At 33.5% G+C, this 23,395-nt stretch overlaps 1 protein-coding gene across 1 annotated transcript in view; it reads left to right on the forward strand.

The window, feature by feature from the left end:
* The window catches only part of LRRIQ1 (leucine rich repeats and IQ motif containing 1), a 192,638-nt gene that overhangs the window by 43,188 nt on the left and 126,055 nt on the right, over window positions 1-23,395 (forward strand). The window contains exons 10-12 of the mRNA XM_045830587.1: window positions 15,957-16,150; window positions 16,683-16,810; window positions 21,563-21,636. Coding sequence (XP_045686543.1) covers window positions 15,957-16,150; window positions 16,683-16,810; window positions 21,563-21,636 — 396 coding nt within the window. The remainder of the gene's footprint in view (window positions 1-15,956; window positions 16,151-16,682; window positions 16,811-21,562; window positions 21,637-23,395) is intronic.

Below are 23,395 nucleotides of genomic sequence, written 5' to 3' on the forward strand. Positions count from 1 at the left end.
CCAATAACATGAAATCACTCCCACTCCACAAAATCAGGAACAAAGATTCAGATAAGTTAGCTAACTTGTTTATATTCATTTAGCCAATTTTAGAATATGCATGTTTATTGAAATTCTGGATTGCCTGCCTCAGAGCCTCTGAACTTTTCATTATACTATACTCTCTGTTGATTAAATGGTGTACTGAAAATGTTAGTATGGTCATAGAGAAAATTATATATATAACTCACATAGCGATGGTAGATTAGATATCTTTAAACTTATAGCCATTTTTTTGCTGTATTCATATTTTTGATGCCATGCTATTTAGCACATACAAATTTATAACTTATATATTTTTCTGTTGAATTAATTTGATCATTTGTAAATGTCTCTTCATCTGTATTAATGCTTTCTGCTTTAGTCTTCTATGTCTGATATAATCAAACTAAATTTCTTTTGGAATCAGACTCTTTAACACCCTTATAAATGAGTGAGGGTCTCCCTCAAAAAACTTTCATTTATGTTGAGTGTATCTACTGATATTTACTGTATGAGAAAAAAATTAGAAAATGTTTTTATTCATTCACTCTGAGATGAACATAATAAAACTTTTGCAACTTTGCATTCAAAACAGTTTTATAAACTATAACAAAACCAACACACACGCATACACATGAAGGCCACCCCACCAAATACACACATGGTGTGACCACCATATACATATACACAAAAGCCAACACACCACAATCACATGCGGTGTCAGCACCACACACACACACACATGAAAGGTCATTATTACCATATTTTCAAATCTGAGTGTTCCACTTAACATGAGACAGTTGGATTTCCAGGGTTTTTTTTTTTTTTTCCATTCAGTTTGCTATATTTCATGTAGCCTTTGGAAAACTCCACTGTATGTTTTCTTTAAAAATTATACTTTATTGATTATGCTATTACAGTTGTCCTGACTTTCCCCTCTTTGCCCTTCCTCCACCCAGCACCCCCTACTCCCTCAGGCAGTCCCCCCAACATTGTTTATGTCCATGGGTCATATAAGTTCTTTGGCTGCTCCATTTCCTATACTGTACTTTACATCCCCATGGCTATTCTGTAACTATATATTTGTACTTCTTCCCTCATCTCTTCACCCACTCTCCCCCTTCCCCCTCCCATCTGGTAACTAACTTCTTTTCTCTTGCTGCTTTTAGAGTCTTTCTTTAACTTTTGGCCTTTTATATATGATGTGACTTGGAGTGGTCCTCTATGCATCCACCATAATTGAGACTCTCTGTGCTTCCTGGACTTGTATGTCTATTTCCTTCACCAAATTATGGAAGTTTTCTTTCACTATTTTTTCATTTTTTAAAAAGATTTTATTTATTTATTTTTAGAGATGGGGAAGGGAAGGAGAAAGAGAGGGAAACATCAGTGTGTGCTTGCCCCTCACATGCCCCCAACTGGGGACCTTGCCCTCAGCCCAGCATGTGCCTTGACTGGGAATTGAACCAATGACCCTTTGCTTCGCAGGCCCACGCTCAATCCACCGAGCTACACCAGTCAGGGCATCTTTCACTATTTTTTCAGATAGATTTCCAATTTCTTGCTCTTTTGTTCTCCTTCTGGCACCCCTATGATGTGAATGTTGGACTTCTTGAAGTTGTCCCAGAGGGTGTTTATCTTACCCTCATTATTTTGGGATTCATATCTCTTCTTGTTCTGTGTGGTTGTTTTTTGGTTCCTTAGGTTCTAAATCATTGATTTGATTTTTGGTTTCATCTACTTGACTGATGTTTTCCTATAAATTGTTCTTTATTTCAATTAGTGTATCCTTTGTTTCTGATTGGGTCTTTTTTATGCTGCTGAAGTCCTCCCAAAGTTCCTTGAGCATCCTTATAATCAGTGTTTTGAACTCTGCATCTGACAGATTGCTTATTTTGTTTAGCTTTTTTTCTGGAGTTTTAATCTGTTCTTTCATTTGGGCCATGTTTCTTTGTCTCCTTGTTTTGGCAGCCTCCCTGTGTTTCTATGTATTAGGTAGAGCTGCTTTGACTCTGTGTCTTGGTAGTGTGGCCTAGTGTATTAGGTCACCTGAAGGGTCCAGTGGCACTGCCTCCCCTACCACGCAAGGTGGGTGCTCGAGGTGTACCCTTTGTGTGGGCTGAGTACACCCTCCTCTTGTAGTTGAGCCTTGGTTACTATTGGCAGGACAATGGGAGGGATTTATCTAGGCCAGTCAGCTGCAAGTACTGGCTATGACCACTGACCACCAGTCTCTGCTCTCCATGGAGCATCAGCTGTGCAGGAGGCAGTGTGGTGGTGCTCTGACATGGTCTATAGCTACCCACTGGGTACACTGGCCCTAAGTTTCCCCGGTGGTGCAGGCCAAGTTAGCCTTCCTGTGTTTTGCCTGGGGCACCCTGCCTGAGCTGTAAAGCAACCTGAGATGGCTGCCACTTGTGCTGGGCTTGGAGATTTCCCAGGTGAAGCAAGGGAATCTTGTTGGGAACCGCCCTGACTAGTATCAGAGGCTGAAAACCCCCTGCCTAGCTAAGGCTAAGGGAACGCCCTTGGAACCGTGAGCCAGCAAGGAGACAAAAGCTTATCTCCCTGGCAGGAATGCTGCTTCTGCTGCTTTATTCATGACTGAACCCCCCAAAAGCTTGGTCGGGTTAGCCAAAGACGGGTAAGATTCCCCACGGGGGAATGACCTAAGCCAGGCACGATCACTTTGGGAGGCCCCCCAAAAGAAGGACTTGGGGGGCTGCAGCAAAAGGGGGTGATGGACCCTCGCTCCTCGGCTTTGACAAAGTCTGAGTTCTCAGCATCTGGGAGAAAATCTCCTTATCTCTTGGTTGACCTAGTTCCCTTGCTCCACCTAAGCCTGAAACAATGACAGGGTGGTGCAGCTCGGTACTGAGAAGTGCGGATTTCCCGGGGTGATCAGGCCTAAGAAAGAACATGTAAATTACTGTGAAACCTTCTTTGTTTAGAATGCTCTCAGTTGAATGAGAAGGGTCTTAGGAGGAAGTTAGTTTGTTCCTCAGTCTTACAGCTCTTTGACCCCCAACTCAATAGATGGACAGAGTTCTTTGTTTTCTATAGTTCCTTACTTCCCCTAATGAGTACTGTACTTTACCTGAATTATTATGCAAAATGAGCCTAATAAAAGCAGGTATGGACGGTAAATCAGTGCGCTCCCCACTGGGGGGGTGGCCATTTCGTCCCTACTTCCCCACAGAAACTAGCCTGTCTCTGTGCATGTTGTTATTTCTCGCGTGTTTATCGTCGAGCCATCCACAACGTTCTGTGGTCACTGCTGGCCGGTGACCCACGCGCAACAAATCTAAGCTGGGAATCTAATCTGACTGCTGTTAGGGCTCACTGAGGCTATCTGTTGCTTGTTGGATAGGATTTAGGAGCCAAGTCCAACCATTCTTCTAGAAAAGCAGCTTGGGTAGGCTGTAAGTTGGGTCAGGTTCTCCAAGGCAGATCAAATAGTGTCAGCCAGGTTGTTAGAGTCTCAGATATGGTGCCAGCTTTCTGACTCTGTGGGGGTAGGGCTTAGCAAAGGGACAATGGCCTCTGCTTACCTTGATACCAGACGCTTCAGTTTCATCCTGTATGCCACTGTGCCTTTCAAGCTGCTACCCCAGTGCTGGAGCTCACAGGGAATAAGACTGAATATGTGAATCTGTGTGTGGATTCTTTAAGAGGGACTGCTTGGGGCTCTAGATGTTTCTTCCACTGACTCAATGCCCATTAGTTTTTGCAGCCAGAAGTTTTGGGGACTTACCTTCCTGGCACTGGAACTCTAGGCTGGGTGGCCTGGTGTAGGACTAGGACTTCTCACTCCTGAGATATCCCTCCTGAATTTTTATCTACCACATGGATGTGGGACCAGCCCATTCTGCATCTGCACCTCTCCTACCAGTCTGGGTGGATGTTGTTTCTTTAATTTCACAGTTGTCAGATCTCCATTCACCTTGATTTTGTAGTTATCAGATTTTCATTCAGCTCAATTTCTGATGTTCCCGAATGATGGTTGTTCTATATTTTAGTTGTAATTTCAATGTGGCTGTGTGAAGAAGCCGCATGTCTTCCTACGCTGCCATCCTGACTGGAAGTCTCAGTCACAATGCTCCTCTGTGCTCCTGAATTGAGAGTAGAAAAAGGCAAATAATGTCTTGGAATTATTATGAAAAAATTTTGACTCCATAGAACCTTTAAAAGTGTCTCTAGGTGTGGGAGATTCCTCTGGACCACACTTTAAGAATCACTGGTTTAGTATTTACATAATGTATCTTTTTCTGTTCTTTTACTTACAGTATTTCTACAAGTTCTATTTTTGGTATGTCTATTATGTAATATAGAATTTTGTTGATTTTGTTATTATTTTATCAAGACTGACAAATTCTAACTTTGATTTGTAGCAGTTAGTCTGTAAGAGTAAATTAAGTGTAATTCAATAATTAAGTGCAAAAACTGATATACTTGAGTTTAAATTTACTGTCTTACTATTTGATTCTATTTGTTCTTCTATTTTGTTTTTTCTCTTTGGTTTGGTGGAGGTTTCAAGTTATTCAATTTTTTCTTTCTATTTTTACCAGTTGTATAGTAGTATTTTACTATTTTGGTTTTCTATAAATATTGTGTCACCTCTTCTTGATTAACCAAATCTAAATTGGTACTTTCCTCTTATTCCAAGGTGATGATAAGGTTGTAGAGCACATAAACTTCACTAACTCCTTTTCAGTTTAATGTGCTGTTGTGTATTTTAATTGGAATTCCTTAAGACATTAGTATTTTATAAAATCATTATCATTTGGATTGGATTCACCCACTTTATAAAACGTTTCCATTGTTCTTTATTTCATCTTTCATCTACCATATTTTGTCTAGTGCAAGTTTGCTGAGATAACCTCTTTCAGATTTTATTTGGCTAAATATGTTTTTAACATAATACAGACATATCCATACACATTTGTATATGTATTTTGAGATATCAATGTACCATTTGACATATATTTTGCATTATGAATATATTCCATTTTATACGAGCTTTCCCTGCTTAAGGTGATGTGCAAGAATCTGTTAATCTTTGGAAGATAATACTCTTTTCCCTTTTTAAATTTCTCTTCTGGTCTTTTGTTTTCATCAGTTTACTCTGATGTTTCTACTTGTGGTCACCTTAGAATTTATTCTGCATCAGTCTTTTGTGCCTGTAGGTTGGCATCTTTCTTCAGTGTTGGAAAATTCTGAGTCATTATTTCTTTATGTATATATATCTATAGATCTACAGAAATATAGATCCTCCTTATAGTCTATAATCCTCTTATACTCTTTGTAATTTTCTTTAGCATCTCTATGCATCACTCTGGATGTTTTATTGTCCTCTATCAGTTTACTAAACCTCTCTTAAGCTGTGTCTAATATAGTGTCCAATCTATCCATGAAAATCTCATTTGTATTATAGTCTTCCAATTTTAGAATTTTTTGCTTCTTTTATTTACCATTCTATTAACATTTTATAATGTGTAATACATAGATTTTAATATGTAAATTTTTATATTTAACTTTTATTTTACATGTTCAACAAAGTTTTGTTGATTTCTGTGTTTGATAACATAATTATCTGATTCCCTATGGATGTTTTCTATTTTTTGTTTATTTTCTTGGTTTTTGTTGACATGATTTTATCTACTTTAAGTTTTTTTATTGTGTTTCAGTAAGAGAATACTAGGAAAAAACAAAACTGTATAATCCATTTGAGACTATGATGCTGTTATTTTCCTCCAGAGGTATTTATTGTTTCCAGCTGCAGGCACTAGCAATCTCTGTGCAGCTAAATGCATACATGTATTTATATTGAGACTACCTAAAGCTGTGCTTCGGTACCTTGGGGGCTGTTCTATATTTGAGTTAATGTATAAGCACATGGAGGTTCCAACCAAAAGTGAGGTAGGAATTCCCTAGGCCTCTTTCTCTGAGGAGAAAGAACCCTGGAACACACACTTTTGACTCCCGAGGGTTATATCCTGTCCTTTCCTAGAAAGATATCATAATAGATATCATAAATAATGTGCTCATTTCACTTTTTTCTGGAACTTAACCCTCTTCTATATTATTTTAGTTCTTCAATGCCTTGAGCAGGTGTGTTTATGTTTTGTCATTTTTTCTAGTTATCAATAAAGAATGGTTTCTTGTTACCTACCTACCTAGTCCCTCATTACTGTTAACAGAAAGCCTTTGCTACATTTCCCATTCCTCCCTCCCTTCACCCTGTCTTCTTTTGAGTTGATTGGTATCATTTTCCCCCTCATTTTCTCTTTTTTTCTTAATTCTTTTAATACCTATATGTTAATTAATTTAATGGTCACCATGAAAATAAAATGTGCTCAACTTACTTTATACCCCTACGCCAACTTTCCTAACTTATATATGCTTTTTTTTTTATTCAGGATTTTACATGCATTTTTATTTAACTCTTCATGGACTACACTATGGTTATTTTATATAGCCAGAGTTTGATTATATTTGCCCATATTCATTGCTTTTATGCCTTTACTCTTCTTTCATTTAAGATCTTAAATCACTTCTCTTTTTCTTGATGTAGATCCTTTAACATTTCTTGTGGTCATAGTTGGAAAATTCTACAAGATTTTGTTTGCCTGCAAAAGTCTTTATTTCACATTTATATTTGAATCATTTAACCAACTGCATTTTTCTAAATTGAAGTTTATTTTCTTTGAGTAATTTGTAGACATCTTTTCATTATTTATCAATTTCACTGTTGCTATTAAAAATCAGGTATCAGTTACATTTCTGGGAGATCTGAGGGTATTTTCTATGCCTATTTCAAGTGTTTTTTCTTTGTTATTGCTGTTATGCACTTTTACTCTGATGTATCTAGGTGTGAATTTCTTTTTTGTTCATTCTACTTGAGGTTTGATGCAATTAGTGAATATGTGGCTTGCACTCTAATATTATTTGGCTGTGTGTTACCCATTTTTCTTCAAATGTTTTTTTCTTACTCATGTTTTTCTCTCATTCTGAAACACTAGATATATGTTACATCTTCTGATGCTAGCTTTTATATTTCTTATATTCTCTTTCATTTTCTTTTTTTGCTGTCTGTAGATAATTTCTATATATTTGTATTACAGCTGAAAAATTCTGACTTGCTATTAATCCTGGTTATTGAGTTTTTTTATTTCAAATAATTCTAATTTCCATGTGGGTCTCATTTTTATGGAATTTATTGTTTCTGCTAACTCCTATGACACCCTATTTAATTGAATATTTCATGTGACTTTTTGTCACCTATTTCCCTTAAAATTTAAGCTTTGTGGTTATTCTTACATATGGTATGAAAGTTTGTTCTTTCGAGAGGATTTCTCAGATGCTGGGAATTATAATTTGGATTGGTTTGTGCTACATTTTGAGGGGGAGATTTCTGATCACAGTTAAAGTGAATTTGAGCTGCAAACCTATGAGAGAGTCAGCTTGTGTTTACTAATTTAAGAGGCAGATTTTTTCCCCTCTTTTGTTGAGATTTGAGACAATTTAATTTCCTGTCCTCTGGTTGACTATAGGTGATTGGGCTTCCATGTTATTGTGGGATTGTCTGTTACACTTCTCTATTATTGGTGAATTTTGAGTTTTGTCTTCTCAAACTTTGAGTCATAGAAATTGATCTTCTTATTCATCAGAGTTAACAATATTTTTCACACTGAAAACTGGCTTTACTGGTCTGCTTATTGTTTTTGCCTACCATATTTATTAAGATTTTGGACTGAGAATTGTACACTTTCTTAACAACTCATTAAGAAACATTTTTAAAAATGTAAAAGCTGTTTTTTACATTTACATTTACATTCTAAGTATGCCCTCCTATGTACAGAGTTCCTCCACTTTGCCTCTATAACAAACCCTTTTGAGGATGACAGAAACAGGTTTTCCTGTTTTTCTTCCATTCTACAACGTTTTGTTGTTGGTGGTAGTGGTCAAAATTCTCACAGGGTAGATACACACAGGGTAACAGTTCTATTCCATAGTTACTTTGATTTTTCAAACATACTGTTTTTTAAAATATTACAAAAGAAATGCATTCTCATTTAAAAATTTTAAAAATAGGTATACAATATAAACAGTGAAGTTTTCTCTACTTACACTTGCTCATTTTCATTTTATAGGATTAACCACTGTTCACAGTTGTTGATGAAAGAGTTAACACCTTGTCCTATGTGATACAAAATTATATATGCATAGATTTAGATTCAGGTATACTCAAACATTAAAAGTCTATGTATGTAACTTAGGTTTTACACACAATAATATGTATGTCATAGAAATTCTTCTCTGTTAGAATACCTTGTATTAAAGATTATATATATTCATTTTATGAATTTTCCATAGTTTATTTAACTATTTCTTTATAGATAGACATTTAACTTATCTCCTTTTTTTCTTTGTCTTTATATAATATGGCAAAGAATCCCTCGATATACTATTTTATAGTTTTGTGTGTGTTTGTATATAGTGGATTCCTAGAAGTAGAAATGCAAAGTCAAATATACCTTTGTATCTGAAGCTAAGAATCATGGTAATTCACCAGACTGGAATCTTAAACTGTTCTTAGAACAGATTAATCATACATTCTCTGTATATTGATTGAAAATTGTATTGTTTTAATAATCGAACTTGACTGATAAAGTTCATTTATTCTTTCTAGCCAGACATATTATACACTGACCATTGTTTCTTACATATGCACAGAGCACTAAGGTGGAAGTGTGTGTAGCATGTTTGAGGAACAACAAGGAGGTTAACATGTTAGATCATTAACCAAGAGAAAGGGACAGTAGTAGTGGATGAATTCAGAGATAAGGATTTATGGGCCATTTTAAGGACTTAGAGGAACTTCTGTCCACTATTGAATATGTAAAAGTAGTCTACATTCATTGTTTCCACTTCCACTGCTCTATCTTCTAAAGCAGGGGTGTCCAACCTACAGCTCATGGGCCTTATGCAACCTAGGTTGGCTATGACTGTGGCCCAAAACAAAATCATAAATTTACTTAAAACATTATGAGATTGTTTTGTCTTCACATGTCACAATGTCACATAAAATAAATGTACATACAAGACATTTTATTACTTAGATATGTACATTTTCACATTAATGATCACAGACTTGAGAATTGCTCAATAATTTTAAAAGATTATTGAAAGGGCTGCTGCATAACTAAGGTTATATGAGGATATTTTTGCTTATCTGTGATGGTAGATATCACGAAAATTATGCACAGACCTTTTATTTTTTGCCCATCAGTTTTCGTTAATGTTTGTGTATTTAATGTGTGGCCCAAGACAACTCTTCTTCCAGTGTGGCGGCCCAGAGATGCCTAAAGGTGGAACACCCCTGTTAAAGGGATTGCTCCCTTGATGGCTCAAAGCTACTTCATCACTGCCAAGGCAGTGGCCTCCTCAATACCGCTTTGCCCACACTTACTCACACTGTTGACCATATATAAGCTAATGTAAATAAAAATGCCCTTGGTAATTGTAAATTACATAGTTTTATTTTTATTTTTATTTTTACTAACAACTGTCATCGACACAGAATTCAGTTTGCCTTTTCCTCTATTCCTTTTCCAATTGTTCTCCTGCTTTATCTGTTGTTTCCTTCTAGCCCTAATATTTCATCCTTGCTTCTTTTGGGGGTGAACTTTGAAAAGTTTCATAAACATGGTACCCACTCTAAAGTTAATAGAAATTTTATTTCTCATTAGCTCTGTAAAACTTAAGAGCCATGTGCATGGCTTTTAAAAATATTGTGCTTAGCTCTGACCAGGTGCTCAGTGGGTTGGAATGTTATCCCATACACCAAAAGGTTGAGAGTTCAATTCCTGGTCAGAGCACATACCTATATGTTGGGTTCCATCCCCAGCTGGGGTGTGTACAGGAGGCAGCTAATCAGTATGTCTGCCTTACATCGATGTTTCTCTCTCCCTCCATCCCTCCCTTAAGTCAATAAAGATGTCTTTAGGTGAGGATTAAAAAAAAATATTGTGCTCGCTTAAGGCATTTAAATATTTGATTAAGGACATTTGAAGTTACAGAACTACAAATTTATATTGATTAGTATTTCCTTATGCCTGGAAAGAATTGTTCTGTTTCTGTGGGTTAATTGATTTCATCAGATATGATTTTAAGGCATTCTATATTCCAAAGTGTTTTTTTCATTTCATTAGACTTTAAATTACATTGTGGCTAATATATATTTACTATTATATGTAATATATTGTTTATAATCCCTTGGAATTGATCATATATAATTGGCCTATTATTTTAATTTAGTCAGATATCTTATAGGGCCAAAAAGTTTACTCCCTGAATGACATCAGATTATTTTCTTTAAGTTACGCTTACTATTTTATAATACAGGAAAATACCAATACATTGATACTGGATAAGAAATGAAAAATATAACATTACTTGTATTTAAGTCTTTTATCCATCTTGAGTTTATTTTTGTGTATGGTATAAGTTGCTGGTTGAGTTTCATTTTTTTGCATATAGCTGTCCAGATCTCCCAACACCATTTGTTGAAGAGACTACTTTTACTCCACTTTATGCTTCTGCCACCTTTATTGAATATTAATTGAACATAGAGACTTGGGTTTATTTCTGCGCTCTCTATTCTGTTCCATTGCTTTATGTGTCTGTTCTTATGCTAGTACCAGATTGTTTTGATTACCATGGCCTTGAAATATAGTTTGATGTTAGGTATGGTGATTCCACCTCCTTTGTTCTCCTTTCTCAAAATTGCTGCAGTGGTTTGGGGTCATTTATGGTTCCATATAAATTTTTGAAAAGTTTGTTCTATATCTGTGAAATATGTCATTGGTGTTAGGGATTGCATTGAATCTATAAATTGCTTTGGGTAGTATAGACATTTTGATGATGTTAATTCCTCCAGTCCATGAACATGGTATATGCTTCCATTTATTTGTATCTTCTTTATTAGTTTCTTTCTTCCGTATTGTGTACTTTTCTGAGTATAGGTCTTTTACCTCCTTGGTTAAGTTTATTCCTAGGTACTTTATTTTTCTTGTTGCTATAGCAAATGGGATTTTTTCCTAATTTCTGTTTCTGATATTTCATTGTTGCTATACAAAAATGCTTTTGATTTCTGTATTGACTTTGTATCCCGCTACTTTGCCAAATTCATTTATTAGGTTGAGTAGTTTTTCGGTGGAGTCTGTAGGGTTTTCTATGTACACTATCATGTCATCTGCAAACAATGACAGTTTTACTTCTTCCTTTTCAATTTATATGACTTTTATTTTTTGTCTCATTGCTGTGGCTGGGACTTCCAGTACTATGTTGAATAGGAGTGGTGAAAGCAGGCATCCCTGTCCTGTTCCTGATCTTAGTGGGAAAGCTTTTAGTTTTTGTCCATTGAGTATGATGTTGGCTGTAAGTTTTTCATATATGGCCTTTATTATGTTGAGGTGTGCTCCCTTTACTCCCACTTTGCTGAGCATTTTTATCATAAATGGTGTTGTACCTTATCAAATGCTTTTTCTGCATCTATTAATATGATCATGTGATTTTTGTCTTTGCTTTTATTTATGTGATGTATTATATTTATTGATTTGTGGATATTGTACCATACTTACATCCCTGGGATGAATCCCACTTGATCATAGTGTATGATAGTGTATGATCTTTTTGATGTTATGCTGAATGTGGTTGGTTTGCCAGTACTTTGTTGAGGATTTTAGCATCTTTGTTCATCAGCGATATTGGCCTGAAGTTTTCTTTCTTTGTTGTGTCTTTGTCTTGTTTGGTCACTCAATGATGCTGGCCTCATAAAAAGAGTTTGGGAGTCTTCCCGATTCTTGGATTTTTTTTGTAATAGTCTGAGAAATATAGGGGTTAAGTCTTCCTTAAATGTTTTGTAAAATTCACCTGTAAAATTGTCCAGTCCAGGGCTTTTGTGTGTCAGGAGTTTTTTGATTACTGCTTCAATTTTGTCAGCTGTTATTTGTCTGTTTAGGCTTTCTTCTTCTTCTTCATTCAGTTTTGGAAGATTATATTTTTCTGAAACTGAATGAAGAAGAATCATGATACCATAAAAGACCTGGAGAAGAAGATAGGCAGGAAAATCTCAGATATTCCATGCAACAATATTTTCACCAGTATGTCCCTTAGAACAAAGGACATAAAGAAAAGTATAAACAAATGGGACGTCATCAAAATAAAAAGCTACTGATGGCTAAAGAAAACATTACCAAAATGAAAAGGGAACCAACTGTATGGGAAAATATATTTGCCAATGATACCTCAGACAAGGGTTTGGTCTCCAAAATATGTGAAGAACTCACACAACTCCATACCAGGAAGACAAAGAATCCAATTAAAATATGGGCAAAGGACCTAAACAGATAGTTCTTCAAGGAGGACATACAGAGGGCCCAGAGACATATGAAAAGATGCTCAGAATCACTAGCCATCAGAGAGATGCAAATTAAAACCACAGTGAGATTCCACTTCACACTGGTCAGAATGACCATCATAAACTTATGAACAAACAATTAGTGCTGGTGAGGTTGTGGAGAAAAGGGAACCCTAGTGTGGTGTTGGTGGGAATGCAAACTGGTGCAGCCACTGAGGAAAACAGTATGGAATTTCCTCAAGAAACTAAAAATGGAATTGTCTTTCAACCCAGCAATTCTGCTACTGGGATTATACCCTAAGAACCCTGAAACACTAATTCAGAAGAACCTATGCATCCAAATGTTCATAGCAGCACAATTTACAATAGCCAAGTGCTGGAAGTAGCCTAGTTGACCATCAGTAAATGAGTGGATCAATACACTGTGGTACATTTACACAATGGAATACTAAGCAGCTGAAAGAAAGAAGGAGCCCCTATCCTTTGCCACAGCATGGGTGGAACTGGGGAGCATTATGCTAAGTGAAATAAGCCAGGAGGTGAAATGGCATAAGTGGAACCCAATTAACAAAACAAACAAACAAACAAACAAAATCTAATCAGAGATGTTGAAATTAAGAACAAACTGAGTGTAACCAGAGGGGAGGGGAGAGGGAAATATTTTGGGAAGGAATTGAAAGGGTCACAAATGAACATGTATGTATAAAGGACCCATGGACAAAGCCAAGGGGAATAGGATTGAGGGTGAGAGGTGGGGGTAGGTAGGGATGGGGAAAGTGGTGGTGGGAAAATGGAGACAACTGTATTTAAACATCAATTAAAGATATATTAAAAAATATGATTACTGCCTAAATTTCAATTTCAATTTCTCTTTTCTTCTTTGGGTCTTCTATGCATTTTCCTGCTTCTCTAAGATTGTGTAATATATTTTCAGTATAAAAATTCACTTTTAGCATAAAAATATATTCTTTTTTATAAGAATAATTCATAACATTAATTTGCTTTGACTCAAATTATTAGAGATACTGCAATTTTGAAATGTAGTCTTTCTTGAAATGTATCTCTGAAGTATTTTACAATACACTCATAATCCTATTATCTGAATTTTAAAAATATGGTATAAAGTTAAGTTTTCTTGTGAGATTTTTGTAATGTTATTTGATTTTTTTTATTTCTCCAATTTTGCTGCAAGCAGGTTCTCCCCCCTCCCTTTTTTTTTCTGTAAATCACAATACATTGTATAATCTAAGGAACAAATATTTAGTTAATGTTTTCATTTTTTCCAGGATAAATTGATTATATACATTCCAGATATTAGTTTTTATACATAATTATGTTTCTGTTTAGATTATGTTTAAGTTTATTATCAAATAATTTCTTTGGTAGAAAAACATATCTATTTCAAGATTTCATTGAAAATATTTTGTGACTTTGACAAGAAAATCAGATTGGAAGTCTATTCTCCAGGGTTTAGGCTCAGTGTTCCCTAGACATACAATACTCACTGAATATGTTCTGTTTACCAGCACTTTAATCTTTAAACAATATTTCCAGTTTCCTAGAATTGTTTAGTTCATACAACAAGGTATAACCTATAGAGAACATACATAATCCATTGTTCAATCAAAACAGCACTTTATAGATTTTTACTATTTGCCATAAATCATTGTCTAGGTTTATTGAGAAATAATTGACATGCATCATCACTGCATACATTTAAGGTGTGCAGCCTGATGATTTTACATATATTGTGAACTGATACCACAATAGGGTCAGCTAACACACATTTTCTCATGTGGATGCAATTAACAAAAAGAAGAAAATGTTCCGTGTGATCAGAACTGATACAATTTACTCTTTTAAAAACTTTACAGCAGTGTTAGCTGCAGTCATTATGTGGTACATCATATCCCCAGTACTTACATACCTTGAAAGTTTGTGCCTTTCAATCACCTTCCTCTAATCTCCCATTCTTGACCTCCTGCTTCTGGTAACCACAAGTCTAATTTCTACTTCTATGAGGTTGTTGTGTTTTTTTTTTTAATTTTTGTTTTAGATCCTACATATAAGTGAGATCATACAGAATATTTGTCTTTCTCTGTCTAACTTACTGCACTTAGCATATGGCCTTCAAGGTCGATCCATGTCATCACAAATTGTAGGATTTCCTTGCCTTTTTTTTTATGGCAGACTAGTTCTTCCATGAAATTTTTACAGACTTTCTCAGCATCCCTTCCCAGTATTTACTACGGTTGGCTTTTTTAAACAACCTTCTGAGTTTTTTTCCTTATGATCCCTCACCTATGGTCTAAGCCTCCTCTAACTTTTTTTTGTATAGTATCATATTGGTTTTAACTTTATCTGAGCACAAAGGAGGCCACTTGTGACAACATTAAAATACTTGAAAATATACCAATATTCCTTTGTTTTTATTTTATGTTTTAAAATTTATTTTTTAATTACAGTTAATGTACAATATTATATTAGTTTCAGGTGTACAGCATAGTGATTAGACATTTATATACCTTTCAAAGTGGTCACTTAAGTCTCATACCTAGTACCTGACAGCACACATACTTATTATAATATTATTGACTGTATTCTATATGCTATGCGTTATATTCCTGTGACTATTTGTATAATTAGCAATATGTACTTCTTAATCTCTTTCACCTTTTTTAACTTACCCACCCATAAGTCAATTTATTCTTTGTATATATGAGTTTCTTTCTGTATTGTCTGTTTATTTTGGGTTTTTGATTCCACATATAATGAGATAATATGGTATTTGTCTGTCTTTACCTGACTTAGCATACTACCCCCTAGGTCCATCCATGTTTTCATAAATGGAAATATTTAATTCTCTTTATGGCTGACTAATATTCCATTGTGCATGTGTACACTGAAGTATTCTTTATCCATTTGTCTGTCAATGGATACTTAGGTTGTTTCATTACTTCATTGGTTGTAATATGATTGTACCTACTTTGTTTGGAAGGTAGATATCTCAATATAAGTAAAATGGCATTCTAATGTTATATATTAAAACCTAAGAAAGGATTCAAGTGAAATATGTTAAATTGCTATTTTTTATACCTGAAACAAATATGACCAATATAAGATTATATACCAATTATACTTAATAAATAATACATTTTAAAAAACCAATCCCTTGAAACTGAGTTAAACATTACTTTTTTAAAGAGTCCACATATATATTCATTGTTCCACTGTCATTTAAAATATAACATTCAGTGCCCAATGTATATCTTTAGCATTTTGTTTAATTTTCAATTGATATATGATGTCATTCAAAAATACATCTCCCAAGTAGAAGTTTAAATAATAATAATGCATTTTACAAATTTTACACCAGAAATTTGGGCCAAGCCTTCACTTGTAATTAAAATATTGGGAAATATAAATGTGCAATTATTGAAAAAAAACTGAAATTCTCCTTTAAAATCTGGAAGAATCATGATACAAGTGATCTTGAAAATTTTTCTTCCAGGTGGTTTAGAATCTTTGAAAAATCTTCAGAGACTAGTTGTGGACCACAATCAGTTAATTAGTACAAAAGGCCTTTATGATACTCCTACCATTATATACCTGGATTGCTCACATAATCATCTTACTAAACTGGAGGGTATTGAAAATTGTGGATTGCTTCAAATACTGAAGTTACAGGGAAATTATCTAAGTGAGGTAATTGCTTCAACTTAATTGCTTTCTGTGATTAATGCAACATTTTTCTTTTAATGAAAATATCAACCAAACATTTTAAAAGCATTTTTGATTATTTTTCTTCTTTTTTGTTTACCATCTGTATCTTATTTTCAGTTCATTTTAAACTATTGCACTTTTTTTCTATTTAAAAAATATTCACCATAGGATATTTATAAAGAAATCAAATTTAAGTTTTTCATAATACCAACATATAAGAAATCAAAACTTTTATATTACATTGTAGTATGTAAGTGGGACCAAATTTTCTATCATGCAATTCTAATTAAAGTTTATCAGAACTATCTTGTATAGAAAAAGCAAATTCTAATTATGAGGTTAGTTCTTAAAAATCTTATTTTTACTAAAATTTTCATTACCTTATACTTTGACTTATGATATGCAGTTTACCAAATATATATGTTGTTAGTTTTGATATGTTTTATATTTTTAAATTTGGTTAAATGACAAATATTTTGCTTAATATAAGCTAATGACTCAACTTTAAATACAGCTTCCATCCTTGGAGAATCATGTTCTACTGAGAGAACTGTATCTGGATGATAACAGCATTTCATCTGTGGAAGCATTTTCTTTATATTGGCTGCCTTTACTACAAAACATCTCTATGTCTCAGAACAGGTAAAAATGAAATTCATTTAAGCAATAAGTTCAAAAATTATTATTTAAATGTATGATCTTCAAAAATAAGTAGAAAAGCTGTTAGCTTGTTCAGTGAAAGTATATAATATTAAATTAGTATGTAAATCATAAATACAACTTTATAGATTAAAAAAATTAAAGTGTATTGACATACCCTTGAATTTTAGTAGACTTTCAATGGTTACTTATCCTACTCACTCTGTTTCTTTTTAAAACTATAAATGGAGAGTACTCTCAGGATAGGTTTGTTTATATTTGTAAAGAATATAGTCCTTGGAAAATGCAGGAGGTAGTTAATTTAATTCAGAAGGATGTCTCATTCTCTCAAATGGTACTTATTAAGTCCTGGAAGAATGATTTTTAATCTGCTCTCAACTTGCATGTCTTTTTTTAACTGTTAAGATTGATTTAAATTTGATTTCCCTAAGGGTATAAAATAACACTTAAAAATACTTTTAACATTAAATTGACATAGGTATCTGTCATAGAAGATCCATTTGAAACTACCAAACATCTGGATCTTTGCAGAGAATAACCATTGAAACCAAAACAGGAGCACAAAATGTATATGCCTCCCTCTGCTCAATATTTCATTGAGACTTATTCACTTTAATATGATTAATTTGTTTATGAAAGGCCCATGGAGTAGCAGAAAGGAACCACCTTTAAGAGAAACTCCTTCTTTGTGTTGTACAATTCTGACAAAACAAGTGAACAAGGACAACCCAATGTTAATATAGGTATCTGTTCCCCCCAAAGTAAAGTTTTCTCTCAGTCTTAGCCACAGCAGTGTTCATCCTCTGAGCATGTATGTCCCCAGTGATTTAGGTTCCACCTATTAAACTGTTCCATTATTTTACAGATCAAAACTGAATGTTTGTTCAAAAAATTGCCTTAGATCTAAAATATGTTTTAGTCAGATCTAAAATATGAAAGGACATTTATTCCAGAGCCAACTCTATCAGATAACAGTTTTTAAGTAATCTGGACCATCCAAAAACATATTGGATCTTTTTCCAATATGAGATAAAATTTTAATAGAAATGCTAGCACATCTAGCATATTCCATAGAAATGGTTCTCAAGCCACAATGATGAGCATAATATTTTAAAGTATTAGAAAAATATATATCAAAAACATTTTTGAGAAAATATGCCTTTAATTTCATTTTATTTAAATCATCAAAGAAATATTCTACTGATAAAAGTTAAAAGTAATATTAGCTGGTAATAAATTTTTGCCCTATCAATATGATATTACTAGGAGTTATACATACTAAACTATTAAAATGCTTTTTAGAGAGGACAACAATAATTGGGAAACTTAAGCCAAACACTCATTTATAATTTTGTTTGCTTAGCCTTACAAGTTTAGATATTAGGGCAGTGTCTCCTGTTTCAGAGGGTACAGAACTAACACATGTTCATTCCCTAAAAAACTCTTAGGAATAAAAGAACTTAATTTTTGAGCTTAACTATGCTTAAAAAGAGATGACATTACTATATAATTAATATATGCTATTTTGAACTTTTTAATAATGTTGTCACTTACATTTGAATTCACTTTTCATGGGCCTCTCCTGCAACTGTCTACCACTTCTGAAGGGTGAAAGGAGAAGGTCTAGGGAACCAGGGAAATGTGACTGATATGAACGGACAATTATTTTCTAAAATCATAGTAAAAATAATTTTCAACCTTAGGATTTTTTATGATAATATAATACTATGAACTATAAAAATTTTCCATCTTACATGTGCATTGACTTTTTTCAGAACCATATCAGGTTTGGTAAAACTCAGAATCAGCAGATTTAGGTTTGAATTATGAATCTACCATTTATTTGTAAGTTGACATAGAACAACTGTTTTCACAACCCAAACCTCAATTTTTTCATGTGCAGAAAAGGATAGTAATACTTACTTTACCTATTTTATGGGATTTTAATGTAGATCCAAAAGGAAAATGTATGCAAATATATTTTGCAAACCTGAAGAGAATTTTATAAAGAAGGTATCTAGATTTGTGTCTGGCATGTCTTTTAAATTACATTTTTCTTTTAATTTTTGATAAATATTTTCATCACAAGGAAGAAATTGTGTCCATATGCTCTTCTTCCAACAAATGAAACGCATATAAAGAATGATACTTAGTACATATTGTTTGAAATACTTGTTTCATCCTGACTTCTGTTTTAAATTTTCATTACGACATGTGACTGTTTTAAGTTTGACTCTATGGAGTTGTAACTGCAAGACTCTCTGGCTTCACAAGCCTTTCTACCTACAGAGAGACTCTAAATAGGAGCAGAAAATGAAAACTAGTACCCATTGGCTGCTCATTGTACAAATCTTTTGCTTTTTGTCGTCTTTGAAATTTATATCTTTTTTATGCCCAGGGCTAATGTGACAAGGTCAAATGGTATTAGGTTTTCACTAATGTCCTTTGTCTTTCTGGTTTGAATTTTCTTAGGAAAAATATACACAGAATGTCAGTAAAAAGAAAAGTTCTAGAGGTCTTTTTTTTGTAAATGTAAAGATTCTACTATTAGGTTTCTATCAAACTAATGAATAGTCATACAGGTAAAAATAACCAGTTTCTTGATTAAAATTTCCCCAAAAGAAAAAGAACATGATTCTAAAAACAAGGCTATCTGAAAAGGTAAAATTTCAATATTATACAAGTAGTTGGTCAAACCAAATATTGCTTTGCTTAAATAGATATTTGAAAATGGAGAATTTTGTTTTTATTCTAAAACTTTATTAGTTATGTTTATTTAATGCCTTCATATAACTTATATTTTTCCTATAGGTTGTTTTATAACTTCTTGGTGAAAATATGATATACTCTGAAAAAGGAGAAAAATTCATTAACAATTAATCTTTCCAAATCCTTTTATTAGAAGAACAAAGACTATTAAATGTAGAAAACAAAGAATAATTTTCTTGTTAGTAAACACATTTATTAAAATTCTATTTTTACTTGAATAACTTTAATTTCGTACTTGTAATAAAATGTAGAACATGCCTGAATAGGACATTAGGGCTTAATTTCACTAAGTATACATTGACAAAGTTTTAACTTTCTTCTTTTTTTATTTCTCCTTGTTTTTCTATGTACATGTGACATTTCAGTAAATTTTACTATTAAGGACTATGTGTCCAAATATTGAAATATATGTATAAATCTAATGGCCAATATTTTCTCACTTTTTCTATTATTACCTTGGGTTTTTCTCCTGTAAATTGGTTTTAAGAAGTAGTGTTGTATAGGTTTAGTATAAATAATAATATTGTATGCATTTAGTATTGGCTACATTCAGAAAGATCTCCCAGCTCAATATTTAGTCTCTTTTTCATCAGTAGTGTCTTTTGTCTCCCTGCTAATGTACAACAGGATAGCACAAGAGAGGAGTCTAGGTCAATACAAGGGAAAGTTTTGTGTCAGATGCATGAGGACCCCAGACACAGTATTATTTCATAAGCTTCTGAATGTAGAACGAACGTATTTTTTCCATTGCTGGGAGCTATTAGGAATAAAGATATAGAAATCTGCCAGGCCAACTAGAGGGAAAGTATTTTTTTTAAAAGCAAAAGAACTGGAAATTAATGCATACTATTTTGTACCAAAAGTACTTCTTCAATTGAAGCATAGTTTGAATAATTATAAAGTTCCAATATTCATAGGGGAAATTAGTCAGAACATGTTTGTATTTGTGGTGAGAATATACTTTATATGAATGAATTCTTGTCTTATTTAAAGATTTAGGTGATTTGGCTTAATTTTTATTCCCAAATATCTAGGGTAATGTAACATCATGGTCAGAGTAAGTGTAGATTTGTTTTAGAAATGTAAATTAAACCAAAGTTAATTTTTCCTTTGTGGCTTTTTTCCCCAATGATGTGAATATTTTGAATATTACTTACATTTCTTGCTTGAATGCAGGCTCTTAATGATGATTTTTTTCTTGGAGAATAATAGAAACTTTTTTAAGTAGGAGGAAAGATTATTATTGTTAGAATTTGAGTACACATAATTTAATAAGAGTATTGATTTTAAATATACTTATAAATTTCTTAAGTTTATTCTACTGATATAAAACATTTTTATTATTGTCATCCTTTGATACATATTTCCAATTTATAAATAACCTGGTATAACTTTAGACACTTAGAATATTTTTACTTTCAATCTAGTAAACAAAACATTTTAAAATTAAAAACAGAATTAGTGACTCTAATCAGTTATCTGTCAAAAATTAAAAATAAGTATTTTTTATGATTTTTACCTACTGATGGTTTTTATGTGTTTGATCCAGGAAAAAATAGAAATAATATAAATTCTCTGTAAATTTAGCCTTATACAAAGGCAAGGCAAAACAATAACAACAATATTATGCACTTGTTTTTATTTAAAAACCACATATACATTAAAGTCCATGATATTTGTGATTGAAATTGGCAATTCAATGATATTTCTCTTTAGAAATGAATATACATTTTCCATTATGGAGTATATAAATACTTATAATTATATATTACATTTTAATAAGTACTATTAATAAATGTTATTATGATTATATTTTAGTGTACAAATGCAATTGTAAATATAGTTATATATAATTGCATATAATTATGTAATTGTGTTATATAATGTATAATTATATAGTTACTTCAATAATGTTAAGGATATGCCAATTTAAAATTTTCATGAATTCTATTTTTTTGTTTTTAGTTTGACAAAAATCACACCATTTTATCATTTTGTTTCTCTGGAAAAATTGGATATCAGCAACAATTGTCTTTCTGGTAAGTTTAGAATAATACAAAATTTTTTTAAAAATACGTTTTTGAGTTTCTGTTCCATATATGACAAGGACTTGTTTTATATAGATGTATTAATGGTATTTACAAATCATAATATATATATGTATAAGTGCATATATAGGTGTCTATAATGTCTGTCCAGAATGTATCCAGCGAGGTACTATGAAAAATCAAGACATTTACTGAAGAAAATACAAGATACAAGAAACACTGTACACAGGACAATGATGCCTGAGTCCCCTTTAAAATAAGCACCTTGGGACCTCACACAGTTATCCCAATATGCATCAGCTGCCCTGTTGTATTTTCCTGAATCTCTTCCCTTTCAAAGGTGATTTTAGTTTTGGGAAACGCCAGAAGTCTCAGGGCACCAAATCTGGGCTGTGGGGTGGCGGAGTGGGGGCTGTGTGATCTGGGTGATTTGATGTTTTGCCAACATGCTCTGCACAAGACATGATGCATGAGCAGGCACGTTGTTGTGATGAAGCTACCAATCACAGTTGCCCATAGCTGTGGCCTTCTGAATCATTCTCAGTATCTGTGCAGGAATATTCAAACTTAACACAAAATTTGATGCAGATGTGTTGCTCTACCTACTCAGTCATTTTGAATGTGATGGCCACACAGTACACATGCTCCCTCAACAGTTTCTGTCTCCCCAACTGACTAGTATAGTGAAGTCATCATAGTTCACACATGAGCACTCCAGTCCACTGTCTTGACTGCAAGGTTACATTGATGTTGCACAAACTGTTCTCGTTTATTAACAATGGCTGCACTTTTTCCAGACAGACCTCTTATATATATATGTATGTATACACACACACACACACACACACACACACACAATAAGGTATAGAGGAGGAAAAATTTCTCTTCTACTTTCTTAAGTTCTTAGGCTGGCACTAAGAATTAAACAGACACAAGACAATCAAAAAAGAATACAAGTTTTAATTGTTTTTCTTTTACATGTATATGGGAGTTCTCACAAGCAAAACATCCCAAGAAGTAATTAGACTTGAACACTAACATAGTAAATTGGACAAGAATAGTGAATTGTGAGAACATGACACAGCAAAAGTGCTTGGGTTAAGGAGTTTAATTAAATGGAGAAGTGACTAAAAAATAAGGGGTAGTTTAACAATTTGTACACATTTCTCTTAGCCCCTATTTCTGTCCTTGTCATAAGAATATCTCTTTCTGGGAAAGAAAAGAGCTGTGATCCCTTCTACTGAGAACATACTTTCATCTAAGGAACCACAGTTGTGTGGATGGGGATAGACTTTTTACACTGGGACAAGTTATTCCAGCATTTTTACCTGCACATTAAAAGGCATTCGGGTGCATGAGTCCTTTCAGCAGAACCTGCCTTAGGCACTTAACCTTTCATGACTCAAGTGAGCCAAGACAAAAAATAATGGCCCAAATAAAGGAACAAATCAAAGCTCCAGAAAAATACAACTAAGTGACGAAGAGATAGCCAACCTATCAGATGCACAGTTCAAAGCACTGGTAATCAGGATGCCCACGGAATTGGTTGAATATGGTCACAAATTAGATGAAAAAATGAAGGCTATGCTGAGTGAAATAAAGGAAAATGTACGGGGAACCAACAATGATGGGAAGGAAACTGGGACTCAAATCAATGGTGTGGACCAGAAGGAAGAAAGAAATATTCAACCAGAAAAGAATGAAGAGCAAGAATTTTAAAAAATGAGAAGAAGCTTAGGAACCTCTAGGA

This window comes from Phyllostomus hastatus, unplaced genomic scaffold (assembly GCF_019186645.2).
Source record: "Phyllostomus hastatus isolate PE091 unplaced genomic scaffold, TTU_PhHast_1.1 phas_contig_152, whole genome shotgun sequence".
Lineage (NCBI taxonomy): Eukaryota > Metazoa > Chordata > Mammalia > Chiroptera > Phyllostomidae > Phyllostomus > Phyllostomus hastatus.